The sequence below is a fragment of the Sodiomyces alcalophilus genome, assembly GCF_042370955.1.
Source record: "Sodiomyces alcalophilus JCM 7366 unplaced genomic scaffold ACRALscaffold_1, whole genome shotgun sequence".
Lineage (NCBI taxonomy): Eukaryota > Fungi > Ascomycota > Sordariomycetes > Glomerellales > Plectosphaerellaceae > Sodiomyces > Sodiomyces alcalophilus.
In genome coordinates, this window is record NW_027263532.1 from 4,767,875 (window position 1) to 4,794,266 (window position 26,392).

The following is a 26,392-nucleotide window of genomic DNA, read 5'->3' on the forward strand; positions in this document are numbered from 1 at the left end:
GTATACCGTCTTGTGTATATCCTCGAAAAGTACCCTGGCCTTCGACCTCGATCATGCTTGGGCTTGAACTCGGTTAGTGGGCGTGTGTTGGGTGGGATACCAATATTCGGTGATCCCTGTGCTGTAGCCAGCCATTCAGTCCAAGCATGTCCATGCGTCTATAGGTATATCTAGATCTACGTCATTTCATGTCTCATGATTGTGAGTCCCCGCGGTAGATGGCAACCCAATGCCTCATCCACCGCGACGCCAAAGAGCTTTTGTTTTTCGTTTACTCTTATCATGACCGACTCCTCACATACTTCGTATGCCTCCCCAAAACAACACAACCACCCCTCACACCCCCTTCGACGCTCCCCTCCTCCAACCCGTCCACCTTCCAAATCTCAACCGTCGTAAACGCCAAACTACCCCCCACGCGGTCGACCCGCCCTTCCACCTCGACCACCTGCCCCAGACGGGCCCCCGCGAGGTAAGAAACGTGAATGTCGACGCTGACGCCCGTCTGCGCGCGCAAATCCCACGCCGCCACGGCCAGACCGCCCGCCCAATCGACCACCGTCGCCGCCACCGACCCGTGCAGGCTCCCCGACGAGTTGAGGTGGCATGCCGCCAGCCGGAGGCGGAAGCGGACCAGTCCCTTTGACGCGTGGGTGAGCCCCAGGCCGTGCGTCTCGCGGGAGAGGAGGAAGGCGTAGAGGGGGGAGGCCATGCAGCGGGTTTCGTGGTAGGTGAGGATGTGGGCGAAGGTGTCGCGGTCCGAGTCGCCTGGGACTATGGCGGCGGGAGGATGGTCATGGTTTGGTTCTGTCGGCGGGCCCATGGTGTTTCTTGGGGGTTTCGTGTGCGAGCTGAGTGCGTAGGAATGGATAGGTGTGTATCTATGTGGCAGTACGTTGAGGCTGGTGTAGGTGAAGTGTGTAAAGACAATCGGCCGAGAAAAATCAAAAAGCCGAAGGTACTGAGTAGAGCCATCGACGGGAGCCCCGAAACCGGCACCTCGGATTTAGTTGCACGGACCACCTCAAAGGCTGCCCGGAGCTTACGCGTACTCACATGACTCGATTGTCTATCATTCGCTTTATTTTCTCTAGAATCCAATTTCTGATTCTATTCTATACAGAACCAAGAAAGAAACCTCGAGGTTGAATCCTTGGGTCCAAAAAAAAAAGTTCTATTATAAGATTATGCGAAACCGGATTACCGAAGCCCCAGGAACGCCCCTTGTACAGGACCAAACTCCTCTAAACCCGGCATAGAACCCAAGGCCATGCCATGCGACCGTTACCTGTCGCTATACCAAAGGAAGAAAGGGTATCGTACTCAGACCAACGCAAGGCACAACAAGTCAGAGGCTCGTTACTCGAACAAAAAAGCAAATCCCTACACCACCACCAACGCCCGACGAAGCAGACCACGCTCAGCTGGCCTCATGCCTCCTTCCTCGGTTTCCGCTTCCGCTTCCGCTTCTTCCTGAGGGCCACGTTGTGCCTCCGCTGGAAGAAGACGGATAGCCACGACGTAATGGCGGACCACATCATGATGATGACGGTGAAGAGGATGACGGGGCCGGCGATCTTCCAAAAGTACTCGATGCCCTCCTTTTCGAGGTCCGGGAACGGCTCAAAGTTTTGCCCAAAGTAGCCCGTCAAAAATGTCAGCGGGAGGAAGATGACGGTAATGGCCGTCAGCTGGCGCATCGTCTCGTTCTGCCGCGCCGAGATGGTGTTGAAGATGAGGTCGACCAGGTTGTACGCGCTGGCCTTGCTCTGCTCCATGGCCTCGTTGATGAGCACGCAGTGGTCCAGCACGTCGCCGAGGTACGTGTGCGTCAGCGGCGTGACAATGACCCCATACTCCGGGTTGCGCAGCTCGCGCGCCGCCACCTCGGGCGGCAGGTCCGTGGCGTGGTCGCGGAGCATGTTGACCACGTTGTCGATGGGGTTCAGGAAGCTCAGCATCTTGTTGATCTCCGAGATGCAAATGTACAGCGACTTGCTCTGCTTGATGTCGGGCGACGTCAGCACGTCCAGCTCCAGGTCGCCGAGCACGTCCGTGTACACCGCCGTCACGGGGAGCGCCAGGTCGATGATGGCGTCGATGATGGCCTGCACCAGCAGCGACGCGTCGCACTCCTGCCGCAGGATCGTGCCGGGCGTCGACAGCCGCACCGCGATGGGTTTCTCAATGTCCGCCGCCGAGAGCTCGAAGAAGGAGATGACCGTGTTGTCCGACGTCAAGAAGATGGACACCTGCTCGGCGCTCACCGCCAGGTCGCGCGACGCCAGCGACGAGTGCCTCTCCATGTACTCGGTGCGCGCCTCGTTGGGCGACGCGTGGTAGCGCTGCAGCGTGCGGACGAGGATCGCGTCTTCCGGCAGCCTGCGGTGGCGGCTCGGCCGGAGTCCGAGCGCGGCGCCCACCGACGACCACAGACGGTCGCCACGAGAGTTGTGATCCTCCTCGACGATCCGCGCCGGCACTGGCACCGGCATCGGTATCGGCCGCTGCATGATGGGGATGCCGGGCTCGAGGTCTACCTTAGTGGCCCCGGATGTGCTCTGCCTCCTCGATCTATTGTGGTCGTTGCGTCTCGGTGCCGACGGTGGTGGTTGACCTCGTCGTCGGCGTCCGCTAAACAACTTTTTGGCCTTCTTCTGCCACACCCAGCCTTTCTTCGAGCTGGCGGAGCTGCCGACGCTGCCTCTCCTGGCGGCGGCCTCGTCGTCGTCGTCATCTTCGTCGTCTGAATCCGAATCGGACGAGTCGCTGCTGTCGGGATCGACGAGGCGGACGAGCTTCTGCAGGGTCAGCACGATGAAAGCGTGGTTGAGGTACCAATCGGTCTTGGTCCGGTTGCGGGTGTTGAGGACGTCCTCGACGGCGAGCTTGTGGAGCTGCTTGTGCTGGCCGCACGCCTGAATAACATCCCAACTGAGCCCGTTGACGTTGATCCAGCGGCACTTGCTCCAGGCGGGCTGCGGCAGCGCGAGGAATTCGATAAAGGTCTTGTTGGCGAATTTGCGCGTCTGGACGCGGAACTCGTTGAAGTCGGCCACCGTGATGTCGCAGGGCGCCTGGACGCCGCGGACCGAAGCGTGGCCGCCGTCGGGTTTGGAAGGGTCGATGCCCGGCTCGGACCCCGGTTGCCAGCCGGGACGGGACGACTCGAAGTCCATAGCGACCTCGTCGAAATCGTCCACGGGTAGGAACGTGTTGCCGCGCGACTCGGCCCGGCGGCGGAAGATGGGAGTCCCGCCCGTGCCGTAATCAGCCGAGCCGTGTTGTTGCCGTTGCTGGTTGGATTGCGAAGGCATGGCGGCGGCCGCCGCGGCGTTGATGTCGCTGGCATCTCCCCGTAGGTTGAGGTCGGGCGTAGGAAAGGTCTGGGAGCGGGAAAGCGGAGCGCCAAAAGCGGTCGAGGACGAAATGTCAGACATTGGTCCTGGGGCGGAAGTCTCGTCCTTTTTCTCCATGTCACCGGATGATTCGATTCTGTTGTCGAAACGGCCAAGCAAGGGACAGTCAACGGGACTTTAAGCTCGTTTCCATCGCGCCCAGGTCCAGAAGCTGACCTCCCTGCCTTTGTCTTGCCTTTGTATGGCCTTTGACCTCCGAGTGACCTGGACACGTGTAGAATCCTTTCGTAAGTCGACGACCAGCGAAGATGAATCGCCGCAGGAAAACTCAATGTGGATGGCGATGGTGATAGTGATGACAATGAGATGGAGGGAATGGGTAGGAGAAAAAGAAATAAAAAGCTTAAAAGCGAGATGAACGCTACGCTACGTAACGGTACGTACCTGCAACCCCAAATCTCACATCCCCGATTCTGTTTTATATCGTTTTAATACTTTAAACTATCCGGACATCCCACGACCCTCAATTCAAGACGCTGATTCGTCTGAATATATACGTTGTACATCAAGCTATAAATAAGCTAGACTTGTTGGTACTCGGTACAACAAGCACACCAATACTTTGCCATGAAAATCAAGTACAGAGTACTCGTAGCAGTGTGGGGTCCAGTCTTCTACAAGTAACTTGGGAAAGACAAGCCCCACCGACCACTCGATCCAGCGAATCATAACGTTTTCTTTCTACTAAGCATTTCAGCCAAGGTCTTGACATCTCGAGGCCGCGATCCGACATCGTCCAAGGGTTTACTTTAGTGTTCCGTATCGTATTCAACGGCGTCGTCAGAATCGACTCCCAACGGCATAAGATCGTGTGTAAACGTTGGTTAGTTTGTCTTTTCTGTCCCAACTTTGTCTCCAAGGAGATTGACCAAGGGCAGCAGCACTTCTATCTTCTCAGTCCTGTGATGAGTACATGATGAGGCCTTGATAATGAGTGTATTTACATAGGACAAGATTATAAGAAAACGACGCCGAGTCTATAGTTCTATGCCAAGAAAGTGGCCGTAAACACGCTCATCACAATAGCCATCACTACTCCCCCTATCCTAGACGCAGCGTTGTTGTCTCCGCCCGAACCTCCGTTCCCATCTCCATCTCCATCTCCACCTCCACCTCCACTTCCACTTCCGCCGCCGCCGCCGCTATTGTCCTCAGGTGTACCGGCTGGCGGCTTATCCGACACATCGCCAGGACCTGCGGCCCACGTGAACTTGGAGACGACGTCCTGGGTGAACGGAAGAACGTCATCACCCATGGTATCGTCATCATTGGTGGTCGACCCCTTCACGCACGGCGCGCCGTTCCACTTGACGTCCGCCGCCGCCGCCCAGAGCGCCGTCATGTTGGAGAGCGTCTCCCACGTGTAGAACAGCTTGCAGTTGGCCGCCTCGTACACAAACTGCGCCGGCGTGCCCAGGCCCTCTTCGTCCAGGTGCACGTTGGCCGAGTTGATCACCACCGACTCCGGGTGCGGCCCGGCCAGCGGCGGCCAGCCCATCTCGAACGGCGTGGCGTCCAGGTCCGCGGGCGGTTCCACCATGTCGCTCAGCACGTCGTACACAAACGTCGGCTCCCGCATGCCGATGACCGGCCCGCCCTTGGTGCCGCCGATGGCCTGCATGGGCGCCTCGATGGGCCGCCCGCCCATGGCGATCACCTGCACGCCAAGCAGCCGCGACATGAGCCCCACGGCCAGCGCGCACGCCGACGCGCAGAACCCGTCGGTGATGATCACCGTGTCCTCCGGCTTGAACCACTCGATGTAGTCGCCCTGCTGGACGAGGCGCGTGAGCGACGCCATGATGCTCGGCTGGTACACCTCGGTGAACTGGTCGCCCAGGATGGTCTCCAGCTCGTAAAAGTCGGCCCAGTCGCGGAACGACTGGAGGTCGTCGTCCACCGAGAGGTTGATGTCAAAGGCCGTCATCATGTTCTCGCCCGTCTGCTCCGCCGTCTTGCCCATCCACTCGAGCAGGGGGTTGGCGCGCGCCCGCATCGGGAGGTGTATGCGCGCCTGTGGGAAGAGCGCGATGTACATGGCCAGCAGGCTGCCGAGGGCGCCGCCGCCGTTGCCCTGGAAGTCGAGAATGAGGCGATTCGCGCCCCGCACCTTGGCCGCGCGCGTGAAGCGCAGGCACACCTGCTCAAACTCCTCAATGTCGGATTGCGTCGACTGCTCGCCCAGCGGCGACATGAAGCTCTTGACGGCCAGGACCGCCGTGTCGTAGAGCCTGCCCCGCTCAAAGGCGTAGCCGGTCAGGTAGTCTTCCGAGTGCCGGGCAAAGGGTTCCGGGTAGCCGTCGAGGTCCAGAATTTGATAGTCTCGGGGGTCGTACAGGCTCCCCCGGGCCCGGCCATCGAAGCCGGGCACCTCGAATTCGTTGTGGACGTCCTCGCCTGATTCGATGCTGGAGAAGTCGCCAATGAGGAACGCCTGGTTTTCGACCGTCACCTCGGTCCCGTTGGTGAGCTCGATGACGCTTTCGTCCGGCAGGGTCCCGTGGTAGAACACATTCGAAACGAGACTGATGCCGATGTTGTCGAGAGCGGCGCTCCAAAGCTGCGAGTTGTACGCCGCGTCGGGATCCTGGCACTTGTCGTTGTCCACCGCCCGCTGCTGGAGCCAGTCCGTGATGGGTGTGCCGTCGAAAGACTCAACACTGGACGCCGTGTACCCAGACTGCATGCTCTCCAGGTAGTCCGCTATACCGGTGAACGAGCCAGGTTAGCCATGCCCGGGTTGCGCATTCTCAAAGCAAGTGAGGAGGAGTAACGAACATAGTAGGTAGACCGACGGAAGGCTGGTGCCGTCCTTGGAAATGGAGATGAACCGGGCTGGGGTGGAGAATTCCACAATGATGGCAAGAGCGGGTGTGTAGCTGAGATGGCCCTCGCGAGGTTTCACGTTGAGAAGACGGTAGAGGTCGGTGACAAAGTCGTACTGGTTCTCGTAGTCGCCGTTCTCAACCATCGACGACATATTACGCAGACCACCCAAGATGTCAACGCCGGGGAACATGTATCCTGGAGGAGGGTCGGCCAGGATGCCGACTGTGCTCTGAAACTCGAGCCATGGGCCGAGAAAGTCGAGTAGGCCTTGGTCGCGCTCGACGTCCAGGGGTATCGATCGTAAGCATTCGTATGCCACCGACGGCTTCACGATGGGGAGGACATCTGGAAGTAAGAGGAGCATCGCGTTAGCTTTTGTTTTCCTTTCTTTTCTTCTCCTCTCAAGTCGCACGACTCCAGACTCACCAAAAAAGTCGCTGGCTGCCGCCTCATACGTCTGTGCCAGTTGCGCGCATGCATTGGAGGATTGGCGTCTAGCGGGCACGGCGGCGGCTAGGCAAATGGGAACCACGCCCGCAGCCAGAGCAGAGAGTCTGACCATGAGCAGTCAGGGACGAAGCAGCAGCCCAGAATAGGGCGAACTGCGCTGGGGTAAATAAGGAGCGACTGTAAGGGAAGAAGATCACCACCTTAAAGAGGGGAAGAAAAGAAAGAACGAAGAAAGAAAGAAAAAAAAAAAGCCAATATAAAGGACGCAGCTGTCCTCGAAATAGAAGAAATTAAGAAATCCGACGAAGAGGCCGGAAAAATAATAAGTAACGGGAAGAAAACACAAGACCGGAGATCAGGCGAGATAGGATTGCCATGGGAGGCATGGACGAGTGGGCGGCAGGGTCGGCAGACCTTTACTTTTGTATCCTCAAGGCTCTCATGATCCTATGCCAAGTGAAATAGTGAAAGCCTTGGGACGTTTTTTATTAGGAAACAGGGGGGATGCTTGTCGCATCTTTCGACTCGCTGCACCTCAAAGGGTCGTGGCTTAGACTCCTGAATGTGCCCCCCCGGGGTTTAGTCCTGCAGCTGGCCGACCACGAGACCTGAAAGGGGATTCGTAATCTCCAGTCGCTCGGCTCCGTCGGTAGGGCTAAGGACCCCTGTCCATTTCCCATTTTCCCATTTCAGCCACCGGGGCAGGCCAAGACTGGTTGGTTGCTGATCAAGATCACTGAAGCTTTGGGTTGGATGGGATGTATGGTCATCACAGAAGTATGTGCTGCGTAGTACGAATGGCGTCTGGACGGGCACGGCAGCTGTCAAGGCAGAGACGCGACCAAGGCTGACTTTGCTCATTCGGAAGCCTTCCTATGGTGTCTTTTTGATCTGTTCTTCCCCTCTTCGATATATAGGGGGAAGACCAAGGATGACAACGACGCATTCAACGACGGATAAAAGGCATATTCGGGCTATGCTCGGGCGTCTTCGAGAGATCAGCTGCTTCAGTTAGCTGCCTAAAAAGCGCGACAAACGCGAGAAACCCACGGGGTGTGCCTTCTTGGCGATGAGGCCGTGCCGCAATCACACACCAGCACACATCCTTTGCAAACCAACAGAAGTCATGGTCGAACGTGAGTGGACAAGGCAAATCAGAACCAGGCAGCACAGCACTGGTTGGCCCCAAATGGACGTGAAAGCTGGCGAGTCAATTTGTATGGTATTCCTCGAGCACCGGTATCCCGCATAGGCCCTGTCCGGTATCCCGCAAGCGCCTATCCCTTTTAGGAAGGTTCACCGCGCCCGATTAAGTCGCCCCGAAGTCCGGTACATACATTATAGGATAGATTACAGCGTATAAGTAACTTTTTGTACTTAGTCACTAATATTAGCAGGTAAGGTACGTAGAAGATACATTGATAGTATTTTATGATGTACCCCAGGAGTAGAGTATCTATAAAGTATCTTCACACTGAATTTGGCTAGGAGAGTACCTTAGAGATACATAGTCTATTCTCCATAAATATAGCGGGGCACTTAAGGTATTCTGGAGGTACCTTACCACGCAATCTAGCTGGAAAGGTACTTCAAAGGTACATAAGAATCAATTAGCGCTTGCGGGATACCGGACAGGGCCTATGCGGGATACCGGTACTCGTATTCCTCGGAAAATGCCTACGGACGAAACAGAGAGCCGAACAAACAAAGATGATGTGGGCGTTCAAAACCCGGTTGGCTGTGGCTGTGGCTGTGGCTTGTGGCACGACGGTTGGAGCCGCTCTCGGTTAGTAAGCCACAATTGAGCCAATGCGTCGGTCTCACGTTTTTAGCCGTGAGTCTTTAGTGTCAACCCCTATTTCCCCTATTTCCGTCCCAAATCTTAGCACGTGGGGATGTCAGACCAAAGCCCATAGGTACTTCGTACTTGACTTCCATCGTAGTGCCCACCATCTCTTTGTTCAGCCCTGGAAACAGCCCAACGCCCAAAGAGGGTCAACCAGATTCCGAATATTGCCATTGTCTCCGGGCTGACCAGAAGTCGTGTCCCGTGTCGAAAAACGAGGAAGCACCCAGAACAAAGAGGACGAAAACAAACACTCGTCCCTCATATCAGTTACCCAGAACACCCCCTATCATGAACCACAGTGGTACTCGTATGATGTCGACACCCAAGACGAACCTCAACACTCAACTCCCCTTCTTTCGACATGGCCCTAATCGCGCCTGTTTCGTGATTGAGGGGATGACTGGGGTGTAAAAATCTCCGCAGTGGGAGGAAGTGGCTTCGGTTTGTATACCGGCCTCCGTTTAAATAACGGTTCGCGGAAACGCCTGATTATCCCTCGCGGGCCCTGCAGCGAGAACGGCTCTAACCCTTCGGAAAACTTCTGCACCGCCTCGGTCGTGGGAGGGGGAGGGGTCCTGACATCGTCCTCTTCTCCCTGGCCTGCATTGCCTTCGACCACAGCCCAATCATCTTGGGCGAGCTCCAAGTTTGTAAACGTCTCGCATTGGACTTCATTTTCGTTGACGTCGATGGGCCCCGCGGAGGTAGCATCCTCGCCAGGTGAAGGTAGTGAGGATGACGGCGTCGTGGCCGCGGCAACAGGTTGCGGATGGACGAGATGCCGCACCTTGAACTTGAATCGAATGCCGCTTACGCGGCCGAGTCGCTGGACGTATGCAAGGCACAGGGAGCAATGCTTGCGTGAGATGAGGATATCAAATGTTGGGCGACGACTGCCGTCCTCTCGCTGAATGGTGTTCCGGAGCTCCCGGATCTGGCTGACAGTTGCATGGCGCCCGGTTCGAATGCCATACTCCTTAAGCATGGTGTACACGGCGAAGGTTGCCAGTTTCTTTTCCACGTGGGACGCATGGTAATTTCCATGCTTGTCTGGATCCCGGCCAGACCCTGCTTGTCCAGCTCCGTCGTATATGGAGCCCAACTGGAGTCCCAGCATGGGGGCAATCTTCTTGACTCTCTCTCGCCAAATCGGCTTCCAGAGAACATCCTGGCCCCTCCTGCCCGCGTCGTTGTGTGGCACGCGAATCATGCTCGTGCTCGTGGCCACCTTCATGATGCGATTGTTGAAGGTTAACGCCCCTGTCACAGCCTTGTGGATGAACGCTGTCAGGATATCACCTGCCAGCCTGTCGTGCTCATCCAGTACCGAAACCTGGAAAGTTGTCGTGAGGACCGCTTTGTAGATGGTAATATAGGGATCCCCCTTATCATTACGGCCCTTTAAAAAGACGAAGCCATCTTGTTGCACTGAGCTGTTGTCGACGGCGTCCCTATTGTCCCTGCCGGCCGCCTCTCTACGCTCCGGCGAATCTAAGAGGCTTTCATTGCCGACTGCCGGCGAAGACGAGGCTGATGCGAAAAAGTAACTGGTATCCTCCTCCCCAGTCATCAATGATGGTGCCCTTTCTGGGGTGGCGGGCATGCTCCCTGCCATGGTCATATTTCTACGTAATGTGCGTTAGTGGTTGGGATGCGAAGCCAGGAGGAAACAAAATAGGCAACTGTACCACTTCAGCTCGAGTCCCCTGGGTGAATTGACTAAAGATATGAGAGGCTCGGCCAGCAGTTGGATCGCAGACTTGGCCGGTGAGTATTTGGACAGAAAAGCCAGAAGACTTGTTACCAGATCGCCAGACCGTTGAACGAGCTTCGATGCGGTGATACAATCGTCCAAGACTGTCGATATGGGCCAAGGAGGATCTGCAGAAGAAGACGTTGAAAATTTCGTCTCTGGTAATTAGGCAACAGAGCCGGCGAGGAAAAAGGAGAAAAAGGGATGGTTGTGGCGAGAGGCCCTGATTCCACGAAGAGGCCACAAGTTCACGATAATTTCAAAAAAACGGCAGGGGCTTCAGAGGAATAGGGTCAGCTGACAGGAAATAACGGGAAGGAGGGATCGAGGCAGGGAACACGGCAGAAGCTGGAAGACTCATATGGGTCATGAGACTGTTCAGGGGGAGACCAACGACAGCATACGGGACGTTGTATTTTGGGGTTCAAAAATGGTCAATAATCATGATTCCTTTTCAGACGCCTAACCCAATGCCCGCCGTTGCCATGAACCGAACCGAGCCCAACGTCAAAACCGCAGTGTCGTTAGTGCGATTGGGGATATCTACTCGTCATCCTCCTCCTCATCATCCTCCTCCTCAGCCTCAGCAGTGGTCTGGGCAATACCTATATGTAGCGTTAGCCGCCAGTCCTCTACATGGAGTCCCCTACATTGGACGGTAGGGGAAGGGTGGAATGGGAATAGGGGCAACTCACGGTCCAAGTCACGCTGGCCGGACTCGGTGATGCGGCGGCCACCCTTCTCCTCGTCCTGCTCAACGACGCCGATCTTCTCAAGAGACTGGAGGATCTTGCGGTCGACGCTGCCGGAGGCGTCAACGTGGTGCGAGGGGCGCACACCGCGGTTCTTGGCGGAGCCGTGGACCTTGCGGAGGCGGCCGACGCCGACGGTCTTGCGGAGGTAGACGTGGCGAGCGACCGAGGCGGCGCGGACGTAGTACCAGTCAACGTCCTGGGGGGGAAGCTCCTTGCCGTGGCCAGTCTTGACAATGTCAACCCAGCCTAGTGTAGGGGTTAGCATAGACAGTCGCGCGGGGAGACGCAGGAGAAGAAAAAATTGGGTGGACATACCAGGAATGGGCAGCTTGCCCTGGCGCTTCAGGAAAGCCGCGTAGGCAGTGACGAACTTCTGCGCCTGTTGGGAAGAAGAAAGGCCAATTAGCAATGATTCCGTCGTCGGAGATCTTTCGATCCCCTCGCGCCTGCTCCCTTCCTCATTGTAGCCCGTTGTATTTTTTTTTTTCACTCCGTGTTGGCCGCGCGCCGCCGTCGCGAAATGCGAAACGAGGGGTATGATGTCTTCATATCCTGTGTGTTGTCGAAATCGCAGTGTGTCGGGTCGGTCGAGGCGGCCAACTTGGGAGGAACGGTCTCGAGTAGGTTGTTTTGTCCTTTTAGGCTTGTGGGAGAATGTAATCAACCTACATCGACATCGCGAACGGTAACGCCGCCAGCCATTTTTTCGGTGTTGTCGGGGGGTGATCGAGGGTACTGGTGGGTTGGTGTGTTGTCGTGCGATGTGAAGATCGAAAATTCAAGGCAAGCCCGTAGTCGCAACAGGAATTTGGATGTTCTGGTGCATTGGTTGCAAGTCTTGGCTGTCTAGGGCTTGCCCCTTGAACGAGGGTTAAGTCACGTGACGACTGACACAAATGGTACAGTGCTTTGAATGTGAGATAGGTAGTGAAGGTATACTGTGACACACTGTGCTACCTTCAGGAGTCGGCTCCGAGCGCGGCGTTGCATTCCAGACTGCTGCTGATGTCGTCAAGCTCTAATGAGAATGCTGGGCATTTCCTTGATCGGCCTATAGCCAGGATGTTGTATTATCTGTAATCTTCTATGTTTTGTGTATCCTTTCCTTTAAGTCTTTCTAGAACGGTTTATGTCTCGAAGTCGAATGAATGGCCATGAAAATGGTGACCGAGTACCCCGACCCATGCTGAAAACACCCTATGCCCAATTCGCCAAAAAAGCCATACCTCCAGCCCCAGCCAAGATGCATGCAAAGGCAGCAAGCTGAGTTCTCAACGGGCTGCTTCTCATATCGGGACTCAGAAGGAACTCATGCGCCAGCAGCTCCACAAGACCCGTGTAGGTCAGGATGCCGGCGCTAATCGCGTCAAAGATACCAGTGGTGAGGAGCTGCTTTGCCCTGCTCTGCGGCTGCGCAACCAGACCGACAGCTGTGCCGAGAGGTGTAGAAACGGCAAAGAGACATGCGAACATGTAGGGAAGCCACCAGCGGTTCCCGGGCCAGGGGGCGGCGGCCAGACGAGCACCGAGGCCGAGGCCTTCGAGAAGTTGGTGGAAGACCATGGCGATGAGCAGGACGGTCAAGTTGGAAGTAGTGGCGAGGACGAGACCGATGAAGACGCTGTGGAAGACGACGCCGAATTCGAGTATCAGCACGGCTGTGAGCTGGGCGGCGAGGTTGGGGCGGCGGTCGTCCACGTCTTTCTTGCCTAGGTGTCCTTCTGTGGCGACGATGGTCTGGTCGGATTCGGCCGGGGAGGTGCCGCCTCGGTCCCGGTATAAAAGGTTGTCCCCGTTGCTGATCCCGTCCTGCTGAGTCCGACTCACGCACTGCTGTTCCAGACTCGGACGTCCTTCCTCGGATCGCAGCAACTCCCGTGATGCGCGGCAGGGGGTGTCCTCGGAGCCGCGGCGACTGAAATGCGTGGCGAGAATCTCGGCGAGAAACATGCTCATGATGGTCATCAGGGCGATGAAGAAAGCCCAGTCAAAGTCCCCCAGCAGCGGACGCACGCAGTCGTGGCCCAGTTCCGCCGCGGCGGGTGGCATGAGGTGCATCCAGGCGGTGCCAATGATCACGCCGCTCCCCACAAACTTGGAGGCGAAGAGCATGGTCTTGGCCAAGCGCCCCTTTGCAAATCTTCTCAGGAGAATGGGAAATAGAGCCCCGATGAGCGAGGCGGCTAAGATGATGAAGATGGAGGCGATGCGGATGTGCATGTCGGTGGTATCGGCCGGCACACCGGTACAGTTGGGGCCTACATTGTCGTGATCCATGGTGTCAGCGTAAGGATGCCGCTTCGCGTTGAAGACGTGTTGGTGATGCATTTCGGGACGTGCCACCCATGCATTTCTTTTGCCGTGCAACTGCATCTTGTCTGTTCCCCTGATTCGAAGGGGGCTTATAGATCATGTGGCCGAAACAGAGTTTGGCATTCTCCCGTCACATTTGTCGGTGGCGGTTTTGGGGGAATGACTTTGGGAAGACACGGTTTGGTACCCAGTACTGACCAAACCATAGCTCGATCTCGGTGGCGTCTTGAGATACGTGTTCAGGGGAATAAACACGGGTCCCTAGACGCGGCGTCCCAGGAAGGAACGGTGCCCACGACTCATTCCACAGCGCATAGTGAAGGACGTGTGAGAATATCATGGATCGTGGGACCCGGGTTGCCATTTTTACGGGGGCCGGAGAACCTTGACGGTCCAGGTAGTCAACCCCTAGTGGCCCGCCTCCTTTGGCCGGCCCCGTCCGGATCGGGTCGGTGCCTAGCCGTCATGTGGTATCTATATATTCGGGGAAAGAGTTACCGAGCAAAGGCCCAGCCCTGGTTGTCGCAAGGCCATCAAGGTTCCCAGAGTTTGAGTGCCTACCTAGGGCAGGGTACCTCGATACACTACCTTAGGTACCTACTGTCCACGTATTGTAGGTAGGTACCGAGAGAGACCGTTGGCGTAAAGCCACAATGCGGCGCGGCGGCGCTTGTACCTTTATCTATGTCGTCGCATTGCCAACTCTTCATCTTCTAGATTCGTGCTGCATCGTTCCGTGTCATCTCGCTCTCGTTTGAAACATCATGTCAATATATACAGCCAAACATAGTTATATACAGTCCCAACCCGCCATCCTCATTAGCATCATGAGGAGAACTGAACTTCCACGCCGAGCGTCCGGAAAGGGGACTCTGAATGCCTAAGATCGATCCCGCTGCCCAAGCTGAACAGCAGCGACTTGGCCCTTCCTTCCCAAATCAGCCCAATCCTTAGATTTTGGTCCAGCCGCGCCTTGAGCACGCCGGTATACTCGTCGTCGTCTGACGTCCCCGCGCCGGTGTCCGCGTCCTTCTGCGACGTTATCGTCTCCTTCACTTCCTCTGGATCATCCATCCTCCACTCCAGCTTAGCCTGGAAGCTCCTTTGCCTGACGAGCTTCTCCACCGAAGAGATCGGCGCAGCGGGGGCCTGCGGGCGTTTCCTCCACAGCTCCATGCCGACGGCCCAGTCGCTCTCGTAGCTGAAGACGTTAAAGTCGAACTTGGTGGCCAGACTGCAGTTCCGGCCGGCCATGAGCGCGTACGTGGCGCTGACGTTGCCCATGAGCGGGTTCAGCGTCAGGGTGGCTGTGAGCGGCGTGCCGCGGTGGGCGGGCAGCGTGGCGAAGCGGGCGCCCAGGCTCACGCCGCCGGACTTGTTGAGCGTGCCGTAGTAGATCTCCCCTCCGGCGCTGAAGCGGCCGTATATGCGCTCCCTGGTTTCGTCTACGCCGCCCACGCCGCCGTTGGCCGTCGCGCCCGAGGAAGGGACAGCCGGCGGCGGGAACGGGGCCGCGCCGTCGGCGTCGTCGACTTCGTTCCCGAAATTATAGAGCCCGCGCAGGCCGAGCAGGCCGCCGTCGGACGAGGCGAGCCCTTCGAGGGAGTACCGTCCCACATCGTACTGCGCTAGGCCCAGGAGGGTGCCACCGTCCCGGAGGAATTGGCCCGAGACGGCGCTGAGCTGGAGCTGGAGGGCCGGGGAGACGCGCCGTATCACGAGGGCTTCGAGGAGGGATTGCGGTAGGTAGAGGCGGCCGTAGAGCAGGGAGGCGGCGGAGGGGCTGTGCAGGGGGTAGGGCGTGAGCTGGTCGTCGCCGCGACGAGGTAGAGCGGGGAGGGGTCGGTAGGACTGGAACGGGGTCGCTAGCGGGGTGCGGTCGGATTGCGGTGTGATGTGGACGTCGAGAGGTACGGAGGAGTACAGGTAGGATATGGAGCCATCGACGACGCCGACGGAGCCGAGCTGGTACGAGGTCGCAAAGTTGGGCGACGCTAGGGAAGAGAGCGTCAGGCGGACGCCGACGGGGGTGGGAAAGTTGAGGAGGGCTGAGGATGACGAGGACGGACTAAGAGTCAGCTAGCGTTCTCGGTTCGGAAAGACGAGCGTGATCGGGCAGATAGATATTGGGCACCCGTACCATTCGCGGTGGAGTTGAGGGAGGAGTAGGAGCTCTCGCGGTTCCAGCCCGTGGCGTCGTAGAACGCGTTCCGGACATAGTCCATGAACTCGTGCATCTTGCCGGGAGGGACTCACCCGCTGTGCGACTTTTTTCAGTTGTCTCCCACGTGTCACAAGAATAGGGGAGCTAAGCAGAAACGTCTCATGTCTGTCAAGGGGCCTGAGGGAGGCCTGTTAGGTAGATGGCATCCAAGGTGCAGATGCTGCGGCCGTTGACGTTGACTTCATGGAGCATGAGACATGGCTCGTGCTCACCTGGGATCTAGGTTGCTTATTCATCATTGTATTACTGTGCACTATACCTTAAGTACGTACAGTGGGTAAGCAAAAGTGGCGATTAGAAATACCCCACCAACGCGTCACAGCGCGTTTTCCTCCTTCAACACCATTAACCCTTTAACTTTAAAAATTCATCAAAAATCAGAAAATGCCCCTAATCACGCCGCGCGTTAAGCATTCGCCTTATAAACGGACCCTGATTACGCACGCCTATTTTAGTAGGCTTAGTTAAAGGGAGGTAAGGATTAAATTTAATATATCTCCAGGGTCAGTATCTAGTATCGCGCGCCGCTACGAATTATAAATATCAGCCCGATTTAAACCTCGGTCTGGCCGCCCGTAGGCCCTTAATACGTATAAAGAAAGATATATCCTACGTACTATCGGACTTAACCCTTTTATATTATATACTATAAAGGGGTGGATCGGAGACCTAGTGCTATATCGTTAGGACGTCACGTGACGTTATAAGACGCACGCTTTTTTATTTATCTTATATATTATATATACGTAGCGACGCCACCTAGACACAGAGGATGCTTATTATCCTATATAATTATTATCCTTTTAACCCTAAGTTTTGCTATATTTATTATATTCACTTCGTTTAAGCTACGTTACCCTAATTAGAGCAGTATACACCTCTAGGAACTTCTTTTAAAGGTCTCCTTATTATATATGTTATTTTGGTTATATACACTTCGTGGTCTTAAGCACTCCTGTTATCGAAGACTTATCCGAGATTATACTGCCTAAGCCGTTCTGTATAGTAACGGCTTCGCCTTTCTTTAATTAGTGCTCGGAGGCGGATCTATTCGGTGCCTAGGAAGTCCTGATTATCTGATTAGGGTAACCGAAAGCACTCGAGGGGAGTTCCGGCCTACCTAAACGAACTGCACGTTAATTACGGAAGTGGGAAGGGAAGTATACGGCTAAGGGGCCGAGATTAAAATAAAGTATTAATATTTAAAATTAGTATTAAGATTACGATAATAGCCTAGGAAACCTGCCCCCTATATAGCCTTAATAAAAACCTAGTAACTAGAAAACGGGGATAGATCCTCCCTACTAAAAATAAGATAAGAGCTATAGACGGAGAGATAGGCCCTTACCGCCGATAAGGTAAAGGTAAGAAGAAAAGCGAAAGATAGTTAAGAAAAAGGTATAATAAATAGAATAAAGAATAAATTAACTATAAGATAGATTCCGGATATAGTATAGATATAGATATAAAGGGTATGCTCCCTTACCGGAATAGGAAAAGCTACGGATATAGACTATTAAGGGCTATAGAGCCTAGATATAAAAAAATCCTTTACTATAACCCTTTAAGTACGAAATAATAAAGGCGTAGGGTTAACTTTACTATAATTAGGGTAATAAAGGCCTATACGAACGGCGGTAAGTCCTTAGCCCCGAGAATTTTAAGAAAATCTAGTTATATAAGGCCCTAACGGTTAAAAGAACCTATTAAGGAGCCCCGAGATACCGCGCCTTTATAGACCCGGCGGTTAGGTGAACCTGCTAGTGGATCCCGGATATAGCTTAAACTAATCTCCTATAATAGCTAGCGATGCCTTATCCTGTTCCTTATAGGTATCTCTGTTAGTCTAATTATAGTAGGTTCCCTCCTAAGCCTTAGCGGAGAGTACTTATATTATATCCTTTAGGGCCCCTAAAAAAAGGGTTCCTCTTACCCCTTATCGCTAAGTGGAATTATCCTTAGACTTATAGACTTAATACACGACTGCTTTTTATTTCTTAACCCTTTCTTTTTTAAAGACCCTAATTCCCCTAATCTGCCTAAACCTATTATTATAATAGATTAACCCCCCCCTTTTAATAATATAACGGCTTTATAATAGACCGACTATCGCGACCCTCCCCCTACGGTTATAGTCTATAGCGACTCTAAGCTTAATAATAATAGTATATACGCGGCTATCCTGACCCTAGTAACTATAGTTACGCCTAATTAGGGTAACGCCGCTCTTATGGCTAACCCTCCTCTCGCGACCGCCTTACTTAGGTAAGGGGACGCAGACCCCGGTATCGGCCCGTTAATAACCGTCGTTTATAGTTAGGGCGCCCCGGTGTCCGGCTACGGAGCCGTATTAGCCTCCCCTTCGCCTAGTTAGGGTAACCCGACCCCTATTAGCGGGCTAGCTCCCCCCGCTCCCCCTATTTCCCCTATTCCCCCTATTTCCCCCGGACTAAGCGCTCCCTAGCAGGCCCACGCTCCTAGTATAAAGGTCGCGCCCCCTAACGATATCCTAAAGAACTTTAAGGCGAGCCTTACTATAGAGACGCTCGCGGCTATCTACTAGTATATTAGCCTGTATAACGATAAAAAGACTCGAGCTACTATTATATCTCGCGCGCCCCTAAACCCCTTCGCCGCGGGAGCCCCTTGTTTTAATAGAAGGGCCCTGTCTAACTTCCTTAGGGACTATAAAGACTATACTAAGCTTAACCGCCTTAGCAAGGCCGATAAGATCTCCTATATTAGCCTATTCACGGAGCCTAGTATCCGTCCTACGGTTAATAAGATAATCCGACTAGTTAAAGTATCCGGTGGCCGATAGAAGCACTTAAAGTAACGGCTTATTAACGAATACTCTTACCTAGATCCCGACTAGTAGCTTAACCTATCCGACTAAGTGCGCTAGTTACGACTTACTTATAAGCATAAAAAGGTTAAGACCGTCTAATAGGTTAAGCAGCTATTAATAAGCGTTATGGTTTAGAAGTTAAGAGTAGATAAGGTCGGCGGCACCTTTATTAAAGACTATAAGCTTTACGATATCTTCCTCGCTATCTTATATAAAGATATTAATATATGGCTCGCTAATAGGATAAAGTATAAGTTCGTTAACCTAAAGGACCGACTATACTAGTATTACGATTTATCGGATATATTAAAAGAGTAGGCAGAAGATATCTAGGTAGCCGACGGGCGGCCTATTAATAAAGTAGCGAGTATTATAGATATTCCTACCCCTACGCTAACCACTAAACTAATACTAGCTATTACGCCTCGGCCTAATTAGGCTAACCCGATAATATATACGCCGACTATTTTATAGAGGCCTACTATAATGCCTAAACCGGCCGTATAAATAAGGAGCGATATAGATAAATTAACGGAGCTTTTAAAGAAATGCGCTATCTTTATAGTCTACGACGGTATAGGCGTTATTAGGAACACGGTCCCCTAAGTTATAGCCCTCTCGCGCCGAGTAAGAGCCGATAAGGTTAACGCGATCCTGGCTACCGACCCCTACCTAAAGACCCTATTCTACGCCGCCCTAAAGTAGTCCACTTTAAAGAGGCAGGATACCGCTCCGGCAGCTTATTATATTACCCCTGATTAGACTAATATTAGTATATATAAGGACGATATATAGTATGGGCGAGGGCCACCGCGGTATAGGAATAAGAATTCCTACCCCTATTCCGGCGGTCCGTTATAATACCACCCTATCGATAACTAACCCCCCCGTTACTTTTATTATAGATAAGAGCGTTACCGCCGCGAGTAGTACGCGGTACTATAGCTAAATAAGACCTAGCACCTAGTTAGGTTCCGCTACCCCGACTACCTCGCCTTAGACTAGAATAACGAGTAGTAGCCCTACCCCTAGGATATATACCTTAAGCAGTAAGACTAGCCGCACCGGCGGTCCGTCCTTTACTAGCTTAGCACGCGCCTTTAAGGGAAGTATAAAGACCTAGCTAAAGCCTATTATATTAGCACTAACTCCGGAAGCCTCCTTATTAAGATAAAAGACGTTATAAGAGTAACGTTAGAATATTATACTAGGCTAAAGGAGGAAGAAGCGAAGGCTAAGGCTCCTATAATAAGTATTAGCGTTAATTTCGTGTTTATTATATCCGATTATTAATAGGCGGATATCTATACCGCGTCGAAGGATACTCGGAAAGAGTAACCCCCCGCGTAGCCTTTATACACGACTAGGAGTAAGAGGATTATTAAACCCACTCTTAAGGTTATCCGTTTCCTTAATTAGGTTATTAAATAACGCTTATAAAAGTTAAACCCTGGTCCTAGCTACCGGGTACCGACCCCGATTATAGCTAAGGTTATTAACAAAGAAGTAAAGATAGACGAAGCGCCGATATAGCCTGACTAGTAATAACCTAAGGCCGTCGATAAAGGCAAAGGTAAGGCTAGTGCCTCCGCGGATAACCCTTATAACCTAGAGTAAGCACGGAAAGACCTGGATAGGTAAATCAGGGATCTCCGGATTAAAGTTCCTTTATAGTATTACCTTATTAGCGACCTAGATACGAGGCTAAGAAATAATAAGAGAATGCGCGCCGCTAAGACTGGTTAGCTTTAGCGTGAGATTATTCGCCTAACCGCTAATAAAGCCTTTTTCCTTAATAGATAAGGTCCCCCTAGTATGCCTCCTCCCCCGCCTTTATCTAAGGGGTATACCGTCTTATTTGCCCGACCTAATAACGCTAACTCGAATACCCTTATTATCGTTAAAAGGGAGGCCGTCCCTAAGACCGATAACCCTCTAGTTATTACCCGATATATAGTCTTAAAGTGCAGGCTTACTTATAAGGGTGCCTTAACGTATAACCCCGATATTTTTATTAAGGCTATTATCGATATAGGGGCCACCTTTAATACTATCTTTATAGACACTATAAAACGCTTTAGTTTAGAATATCGTATTAGCTAGACCGAGATCCGAATTAAGGGTGTTAATAACCGGGAGGGGTAACCGTGTACTGGATACCTTAAGGAGCGTTTATAGGTCGGCGAGCAGAGTAGCGTTTTTAATTTCTAAGTTCTCCCCGGTCTAGGGCCCGATATACTGCTTAGTATACCGTGGATCTAGGAGACTAGAGCGTTATTTTCTTTCCGGGATAGTTAGATCGATACCGACTTTATACTCGGTAACGCCCGTATTCTTATACCTATCGCTTATCGCGAGTAGATCGAGGAGATACCGAGGAACTAGAGCTAGCCGAACTACGAGGCTAATAAGAGGCGCCGGATCGATAAGGATCGGTCTAATTAGGCTAATTACTATTAGCTCTAGGATAGCGACCCTACCTATTAGCCTAGGGCCGCTGCCTCGCTATCCGTTAAGGAAAAGGCTGATTATTACCCTTTAGACGTTCTAGAGGAGGGCGATAAGATTTAATACACGATTAGGGACGCCGACGCAGCGTCTTTAGTGGCCTTTATATTCTTTAAGGAGATTAAGCCACTTTTGCTAAGGGTATACGTGGCCTTGAGGGCGATACTATAGAATTAGGGCCGAGGGTATAGGAAATACGATAAGGAAGCCTAATAACACCGTAAACACCGTTTTCTTCCTCCACTACTATATTTTTCTATAAGTCCTTATCGTAGTTACCCTAATTAGCCTAATTTATACTAAATCACTTATACTAATTTTAAGTCGGAAGCGTGGAAGTCTTACTAGTTATTAGTGTTATCGGCTCTAAGGGCCGAAGACGCGCGTATTACTAGCGCCGCCGTAGTGGCTATAAAGAAGCTATAGACCGCGAAAAGGAAAAAGCACTAGGACCTAATTAAGGAGGTATACCACGGGCCTAATTAGGCTATCTATACTATATATAAGCCGAAAGCCCTTAAGATTCACCCTATTAATAACGCGCTGTCCGATAGTTCTGTCCCCGAAGGCGACCCCCTTTAGAAGCAGAAGATCTTAGCGGAAATCCCCGAGGATATATAGGAATAGGAAGACGACTATTTTATTAGCCTGATTACCCTAAAGTTCTTTAAGATTACCCCTTACTTAAGACTTACGGAAGAGCGACTTAAAGATATCTTAGACTCTGCCGACTATCTGCTACCTATAAAAAAGGAGCTCTTAACGAAGACCCTCCTAAACCGCGAAGCTGCCCTTATATAGGATTAGCAGGAATACGGGAGGCTTAACCCTAGAGTCGCCCCGCCATAGAAGATTAAGGTGGTTCCGTATAAGGTATAGTAGGCGAAAGGGATCCTTATCCCGAGAGCCCTAGAGTCTATTATCGTTAAGATAATTAAGGATAGGAAGGATAAGGGGGTTATTAAGGAAAGCCACGCGGCCTACCGTAACCCCTGGTTCCTTATAAAGAAGAAAGACGGTAATATACGCCTTATTAACTCTGCCACTAAGATTAACGCTATTACCCTACGCGATACCTTTATCCCGCCTAGGGCCGATAAGTTTTCCGAGGACTTCGGTATATATAAGATAGTTTCCTTTCTGGATTTCTTCTCCGGCTACGACTAGGTTACCCTTAATAAGGAATTAAGGGACTTAACGACCTTCGCTACGGTTTTAGGACTTTTTAGGATATACACCCTTCTATAAGGGGCGACTAACTTAGTGGCCTAATTTATACATGCTATAACCCGTATCCTATACGACCTTATTCCCTAATACTATCGACCCTTTATTAACGATATCGCGGTTAAAGGGCTAACTACTACCTATAACGATACCCTGATTAGGCCTGGAATTCGCCGCTACGTGGCCGAGTATATTAGTAATATCGATAAAGTCCTTCTTAATATAAAGCTTACTAGAGGCACTATGGCTAGCGCTAAAAGCTAATAGTGTTAAAAAGCGGCTATTATCGTGGGCTATATATACGGAACCGATAGTTATTCCCCTAAGCAGGCTAAGGTGGCTAAGTTAACTAAATAGTAGAAGTGCCGGACTATTTCCGAAGTCCATTCTTTTCTTAGTCTCGCCACCTTTTACCGTATCTGGATCTACCGCTTCGCTATTATCGCGGGGCCGTTAATAGACCTGCTAAAAAAGACTTCCGTCTTCTTATAGAGCGAGCCTTAGTAGTACGCTATAGACACTCTTAAGGTTACCCTAACCTTTATACTAGTTCTAATCACTATTAAGTATAGTAAAGGGGCCGGTATTATCTACGTGATCGTTAATATATATATCAAGGGCTAGGGCGGGATCTTAGGCTAGTATATTAACGGGAAGAGAGCTATTACCCGGTACGAAAGCGGTAAATAGAACCCGGTAAAGAAGGTCTATAATACCGGTAAGCTAGAGCTAAGGGGAGTATTAAAGGTGCTCCGCTAACTTCGTAACTATCTTTATAGAGTCCGCTTTATACTAGAAATAAATACTTAAGCCTTAGTGTCCTAGCTTAGTGGTTCTGCCACGGACCTGCCTAGCGTACTTATTACTTAGTGGATTACCTAGATCCGACTCTTTAACTTCGAGGTTAAGTATATTAAGGGAACTAAGAATATTATAGCTAACGGATTTTCGAGGATACCTGCTACTCCGTCTAATTAGGCTAACGATACTATAAAGGGAGATATTAATAACTTTATTAACGGCCGAATCTTCCTTATAGATATAGATAAGAGGTTTAATAACCCTACCCTGGCCGAAGACGTTTTAGACCCGGACGTTACCTAGAGCTAGTTCTCTTAATAAGTGGCCTTATATTTAATAAGCCTACGGATACCCTCTAGAATAGACCCTTATAACGCCCGCTGTGTCCGAGATTAGTCGACCCGTGTTTTTATAAAGGATAGTCTGCTATAAACGAGGGTTACTAAGAAAGATTCGACTCCTAAGAGGTGGATTAACGATAAAGAGACTTAGGTTACCCTAATTAAGAGGGCCTATAACGAGTTAGGCTATTATATAAGGGACGGGACGTACTAGAAGCTCGCCCCCTTATATACTTAGGACGGGATCTATAAGCAGACTAAGGAGGTTATCGAAGTATACGCAGAGTATTAAAGCCGCCAAGGCAAAGCACGCGAGGATCCCCTAATCGCTACTTAACTGCCTTAATAAGCCCTCCCCTTTATATAGGTAAGTCTCGATATCCAGTATCTTAACGGGTATTATTTAGTAGAGGCTTGATATATATTCACGGGATAGGTCGAAGCCCGTTTATTATAGAAGAATACGTCGCGAGCTATCGCGATATTCTTATAGGAAGACGTTATCTGCCAGCACGGGCTATACTAGTATATTATCGTGGACGGAGGTCCTAAGAATAAGGGCAGTATAATCGAGCTAAATCGGGCGTACCTAATAAAGCGGAAGGTTATCTCTGCCTACTACCCCCGTGCTAATAGTCTAAATAAGGTAGGATATAAGCCTATCGCCTATACGCTAGCTATCTAGTAGAAGATTTACCGCGGTACGTTATATAAGATCCTGCCTATAGTCCTTTTCGCGGACCGTACGACTATCCGAGTATCTACCGGGAGGACCCCCTTTTACCTCCTTTATAGCTATAAGGCTATCACGCCTATAAAGACGACCTGCCTTACTTAGAGAGTGCTTGACTAGGGCCGCGTTAAGACCCCTAAGGAAGAGATATTACTACGCCTAAGGGCCTTCGCCTAGTTAGAAGCCGACCGGAGGACTATTACTAATATAGTTAATAAATAACGGTAGCAGAAGACGGACTCTATTAACTATTCGAGAGTTAGGACCCTGCGTAAGTAAAGACTCCGAGTCGGCGACCTTATCCTTATACACGATACTAAGCTGGTTATCGATATAAGCCGCGATAAGAAGCTAGACTACCGCTAGAATAGCCTATTTTATATTATATCGTCTAATTAGGATAATAAGACCTTTAGGTTATTAACTTTATTAGGGGAAGAGCTCTAGGGCGTTACTTTTACTACTAACCGCCTTAAGAAATTTATCCAGGACGAAGACGGATACTAGGAGCCGGAGGACTAGACGATACTAGAAAGGGACTGCGCTAGAGAACTAATAATTACGTACCCTGCCCGTGGCGTCCCTGTTAATAAAAAGCTAGTTAAAGCACCCCTCCTCCTAGGTGAATCCACTAATAAAGATACTAGGGCCGAGGATAATAAGCGTTAAGATAACGCTGGTTCCCCTGATTAGACCGTTAACGTACTCCTATAACGGTTAGTAAGACTTCGGGATATACTAGGCGAGTATTATAAGAGGTTAGAAGCGGAACTCCGGAAAACGACGTAGTCGGGAAGAGTCGAAGTCTATATCCCTAGAGATCCTGACTTTAACCTAAGTAAGTATAAGGACTATACTAGGACCTTATACTTTATCCCCTATTATTACTTCCTACCTAGTTAACCTGATCGTGGTAATACTACACTTAATAGGAGTTTTACGTATAGTATTAGGGCTAAGGATATATAAGGTACCGCTATCTGCTTATCGTCGAAAACTAACCACTACCCCCTAAAACAAAAATACCACCTTTAGGACTCCTCTACTCGCTCTTTTTCCTATTTCTTTCCTGTTTACCCTTTATTACCCTAATTACCCTATTCCACGCCTTTCCACTTATTATTTTATTTATTAGTTCCTTTTATTTATATTTTACTATTACTATTTTCTATTTACACGTACTAACTAAGTGGATACCGTAAAGATATATTCACTAAATATATTTATTATTTATTTATCTTTCCTTTACCTATTTACGCCGCGTACCGAAATAAAAATATCCTAATTATACTAAGGTTACCCTGATTATAGTAATCACTACCCGAATCACCTATCTATATCTTACTCCGGCTTACTTTTATAGTCGCTATTACTAGGGCCGTACACTTCCGACTTATGCCGCTAAACCTAAGCCCTAGAGATAAAGGGAATATAATACCACTCTACTATCTCTTCTCGACCCCTCTTTATCGGGTTATTCTAAATAGTATAACAGAACTTCTCGAGATCGTCCTTATATTTATACGCTAATATAGGGACCTATACTATTATATAGTCCCACGGTTTAAGACCCCTTCCTCTATAAACGTCGCGTATTTACCGAGCACTTTTATAGTATAAAGTAATAATGCTTACTACGAAGACGCCGTATTAAGGTAATAGCCGTGGACGTATCTTATTATTATATACGGACTATAGTAGTATTAGTAAGTCCTTAGTATACGGATTAGCGTAACTAATACCTATATAGTTACTATCTGGCTATAAGACCTCCTGATTAGACTAATAGAACTGCTTTCGGAGCTTATTATTATAATACGTGTAAGCTGTTTTATAAAAATAGTAGTTAGCGTAGTCCGGAAATCGATTATTGCGTTAGAGCGATACGTACTCGAAGAAAGGATAAGTGATCTTATTATTAACCCGATTACTTATAGCCGATTACCGTTCCTTATAGTATTAGCACGGCACCTTATTAATAACCCCGAACCCTTAGATAATTAGGGCTCTAACCGTATAAGCCCGGGTTACCGTCTTTATAATATACTCCCTCTATAGACTAGCGAGGTCCTTAGCCACGAATACGCGGCGGCGAAACAGAGACGAACTATTACTAGACCTTACCTTTTTAAATAGCTCCTGCTCCACGTCTCTATTAGTAAGATTTAGTAGGCTATCCTATACCCGGCCTGCGATAATAGCCTTAGAGTCGCCCTGGATAACCTGGCCTATAAAGTCTAGCTTAATATACGATACACTACCTTTACTAGCCACTTCGTACTAAATAAAATACGAGTTTGCCTGTATTTATAATATTAGCTTACCCTGATTAGGGTAACACG

The 26,392-nt window shown here is 50.8% G+C and overlaps 7 protein-coding genes across 7 annotated transcripts; all 7 read right to left on the reverse strand.

The window, feature by feature from the left end:
* Positions 1–51: 51 nt before the first annotated feature.
* On the reverse strand, positions 52–1,272 carry ACRALDRAFT_205196 (uncharacterized protein; the record flags this gene model as incomplete). The annotated part of the gene is made up of 6 exons (XM_071021630.1): positions 52–121; positions 181–311; positions 341–999; positions 1,057–1,069; positions 1,127–1,152; positions 1,236–1,272. The coding sequence occupies 6 exons, from the start codon at positions 1,270–1,272 to the stop codon at positions 52–54; spliced, it is 936 nt and encodes a 311-aa protein (XP_070879965.1).
* A 158-nt stretch (positions 1,273–1,430) lies between these two features.
* ACRALDRAFT_2095851 (uncharacterized protein) lies at positions 1,431–3,317 on the reverse strand (the record flags this gene model as incomplete). Its single annotated transcript, XM_071022748.1, has 2 exons — positions 1,431–2,382; positions 2,605–3,317. The coding sequence occupies 2 exons, from the start codon at positions 3,315–3,317 to the stop codon at positions 1,431–1,433; spliced, it is 1,665 nt and encodes a 554-aa protein (XP_070879966.1).
* A 909-nt stretch (positions 3,318–4,226) lies between these two features.
* Positions 4,227–6,948, reverse strand: ACRALDRAFT_1078543 (uncharacterized protein). The gene is made up of 3 exons (XM_071018787.1): positions 6,675–6,948; positions 6,198–6,593; positions 4,227–6,122 (listed from the first exon to the last, which is right to left on the reverse strand). The coding sequence occupies exons 1-3, from the start codon at positions 6,808–6,810 to the stop codon at positions 4,405–4,407; spliced, it is 2,250 nt and encodes a 749-aa protein (XP_070879967.1). The 5' UTR covers positions 6,811–6,948; the 3' UTR covers positions 4,227–4,404.
* A 2,211-nt stretch (positions 6,949–9,159) lies between these two features.
* ACRALDRAFT_1059326 (uncharacterized protein) lies at positions 9,160–9,640 on the reverse strand (the record flags this gene model as incomplete). The annotated part of the gene is made up of 1 exon (XM_071016016.1): positions 9,160–9,640. A coding segment is annotated over exon 1 (175 nt), but the record flags the coding sequence as incomplete, so codon positions are not given.
* A 974-nt stretch (positions 9,641–10,614) lies between these two features.
* Positions 10,615–11,873, reverse strand: ACRALDRAFT_1059325 (40S ribosomal protein eS19). The gene is made up of 4 exons (XM_071016015.1): positions 11,725–11,873; positions 11,371–11,434; positions 10,996–11,301; positions 10,615–10,905 (listed from the first exon to the last, which is right to left on the reverse strand). The coding sequence occupies exons 1-4, from the start codon at positions 11,755–11,757 to the stop codon at positions 10,844–10,846; spliced, it is 465 nt and encodes a 154-aa protein (XP_070879969.1). The 5' UTR covers positions 11,758–11,873; the 3' UTR covers positions 10,615–10,843.
* Positions 11,874–12,252: 379 nt separating this feature from the next.
* ACRALDRAFT_1045894 (uncharacterized protein) lies at positions 12,253–13,672 on the reverse strand (the record flags this gene model as incomplete). Its single annotated transcript, XM_071015419.1, has 2 exons — positions 12,972–13,672; positions 12,253–12,908 (listed from the first exon to the last, which is right to left on the reverse strand). The coding sequence occupies exons 1-2, from the start codon at positions 13,426–13,428 to the stop codon at positions 12,253–12,255; spliced, it is 1,113 nt and encodes a 370-aa protein (XP_070879970.1). The 5' UTR covers positions 13,429–13,672.
* Positions 13,673–14,084: 412 nt separating this feature from the next.
* Positions 14,085–15,645, reverse strand: ACRALDRAFT_1078541 (uncharacterized protein). The gene is made up of 2 exons (XM_071018786.1): positions 15,509–15,645; positions 14,085–15,416 (listed from the first exon to the last, which is right to left on the reverse strand). The coding sequence occupies exons 1-2, from the start codon at positions 15,603–15,605 to the stop codon at positions 14,194–14,196; spliced, it is 1,320 nt and encodes a 439-aa protein (XP_070879971.1). The 5' UTR covers positions 15,606–15,645; the 3' UTR covers positions 14,085–14,193.
* Between the last annotated feature and the right edge of the window lie 10,747 nt (positions 15,646–26,392).

Excerpts from the sequence above, each read along its gene's own strand:
- ACRALDRAFT_1078541 (XM_071018786.1), bottom strand. The coding sequence starts at position 15,605 with ATGCACGAGTTCATGGACTATGTCCGGAACGCGTTCTACGACGCCACG. Across the intron at positions 15,417-15,508 it reads CCTCAACTCCACCGCGAATG|CCCTCCTCAACTTTCCCACC; the intron begins GTACGGGTGCCC and ends CGTCATCCTCAG.
- ACRALDRAFT_1078543 (XM_071018787.1), bottom strand. The coding sequence starts at position 6,810 with ATGGTCAGACTCTCTGCTCTGGCTGCGGGCGTGGTTCCCATTTGCCTA. Across the intron at positions 6,594-6,674 it reads GGCAGCCAGCGACTTTTTTG|ATGTCCTCCCCATCGTGAAG; the intron begins GTGAGTCTGGAG and ends TCTTACTTCCAG. Across the intron at positions 6,123-6,197 it reads TCCGTCGGTCTACCTACTAT|CGGACTACCTGGAGAGCATG; the intron begins GTTCGTTACTCC and ends TCACCGGTATAG.
- ACRALDRAFT_1059325 (XM_071016015.1), bottom strand. The coding sequence starts at position 11,757 with ATGGCTGGCGGCGTTACCGTTCGCGATGTCGAT. Across the intron at positions 11,435-11,724 it reads TTACCGTTCGCGATGTCGAT|GCGCAGAAGTTCGTCACTGC; the intron begins GTAGGTTGATTA and ends TCTTCCCAACAG. Across the intron at positions 10,906-10,995 it reads CGGCCAGCGTGACTTGGACC|GTATTGCCCAGACCACTGCT; the intron begins GTGAGTTGCCCC and ends CGCTACATATAG.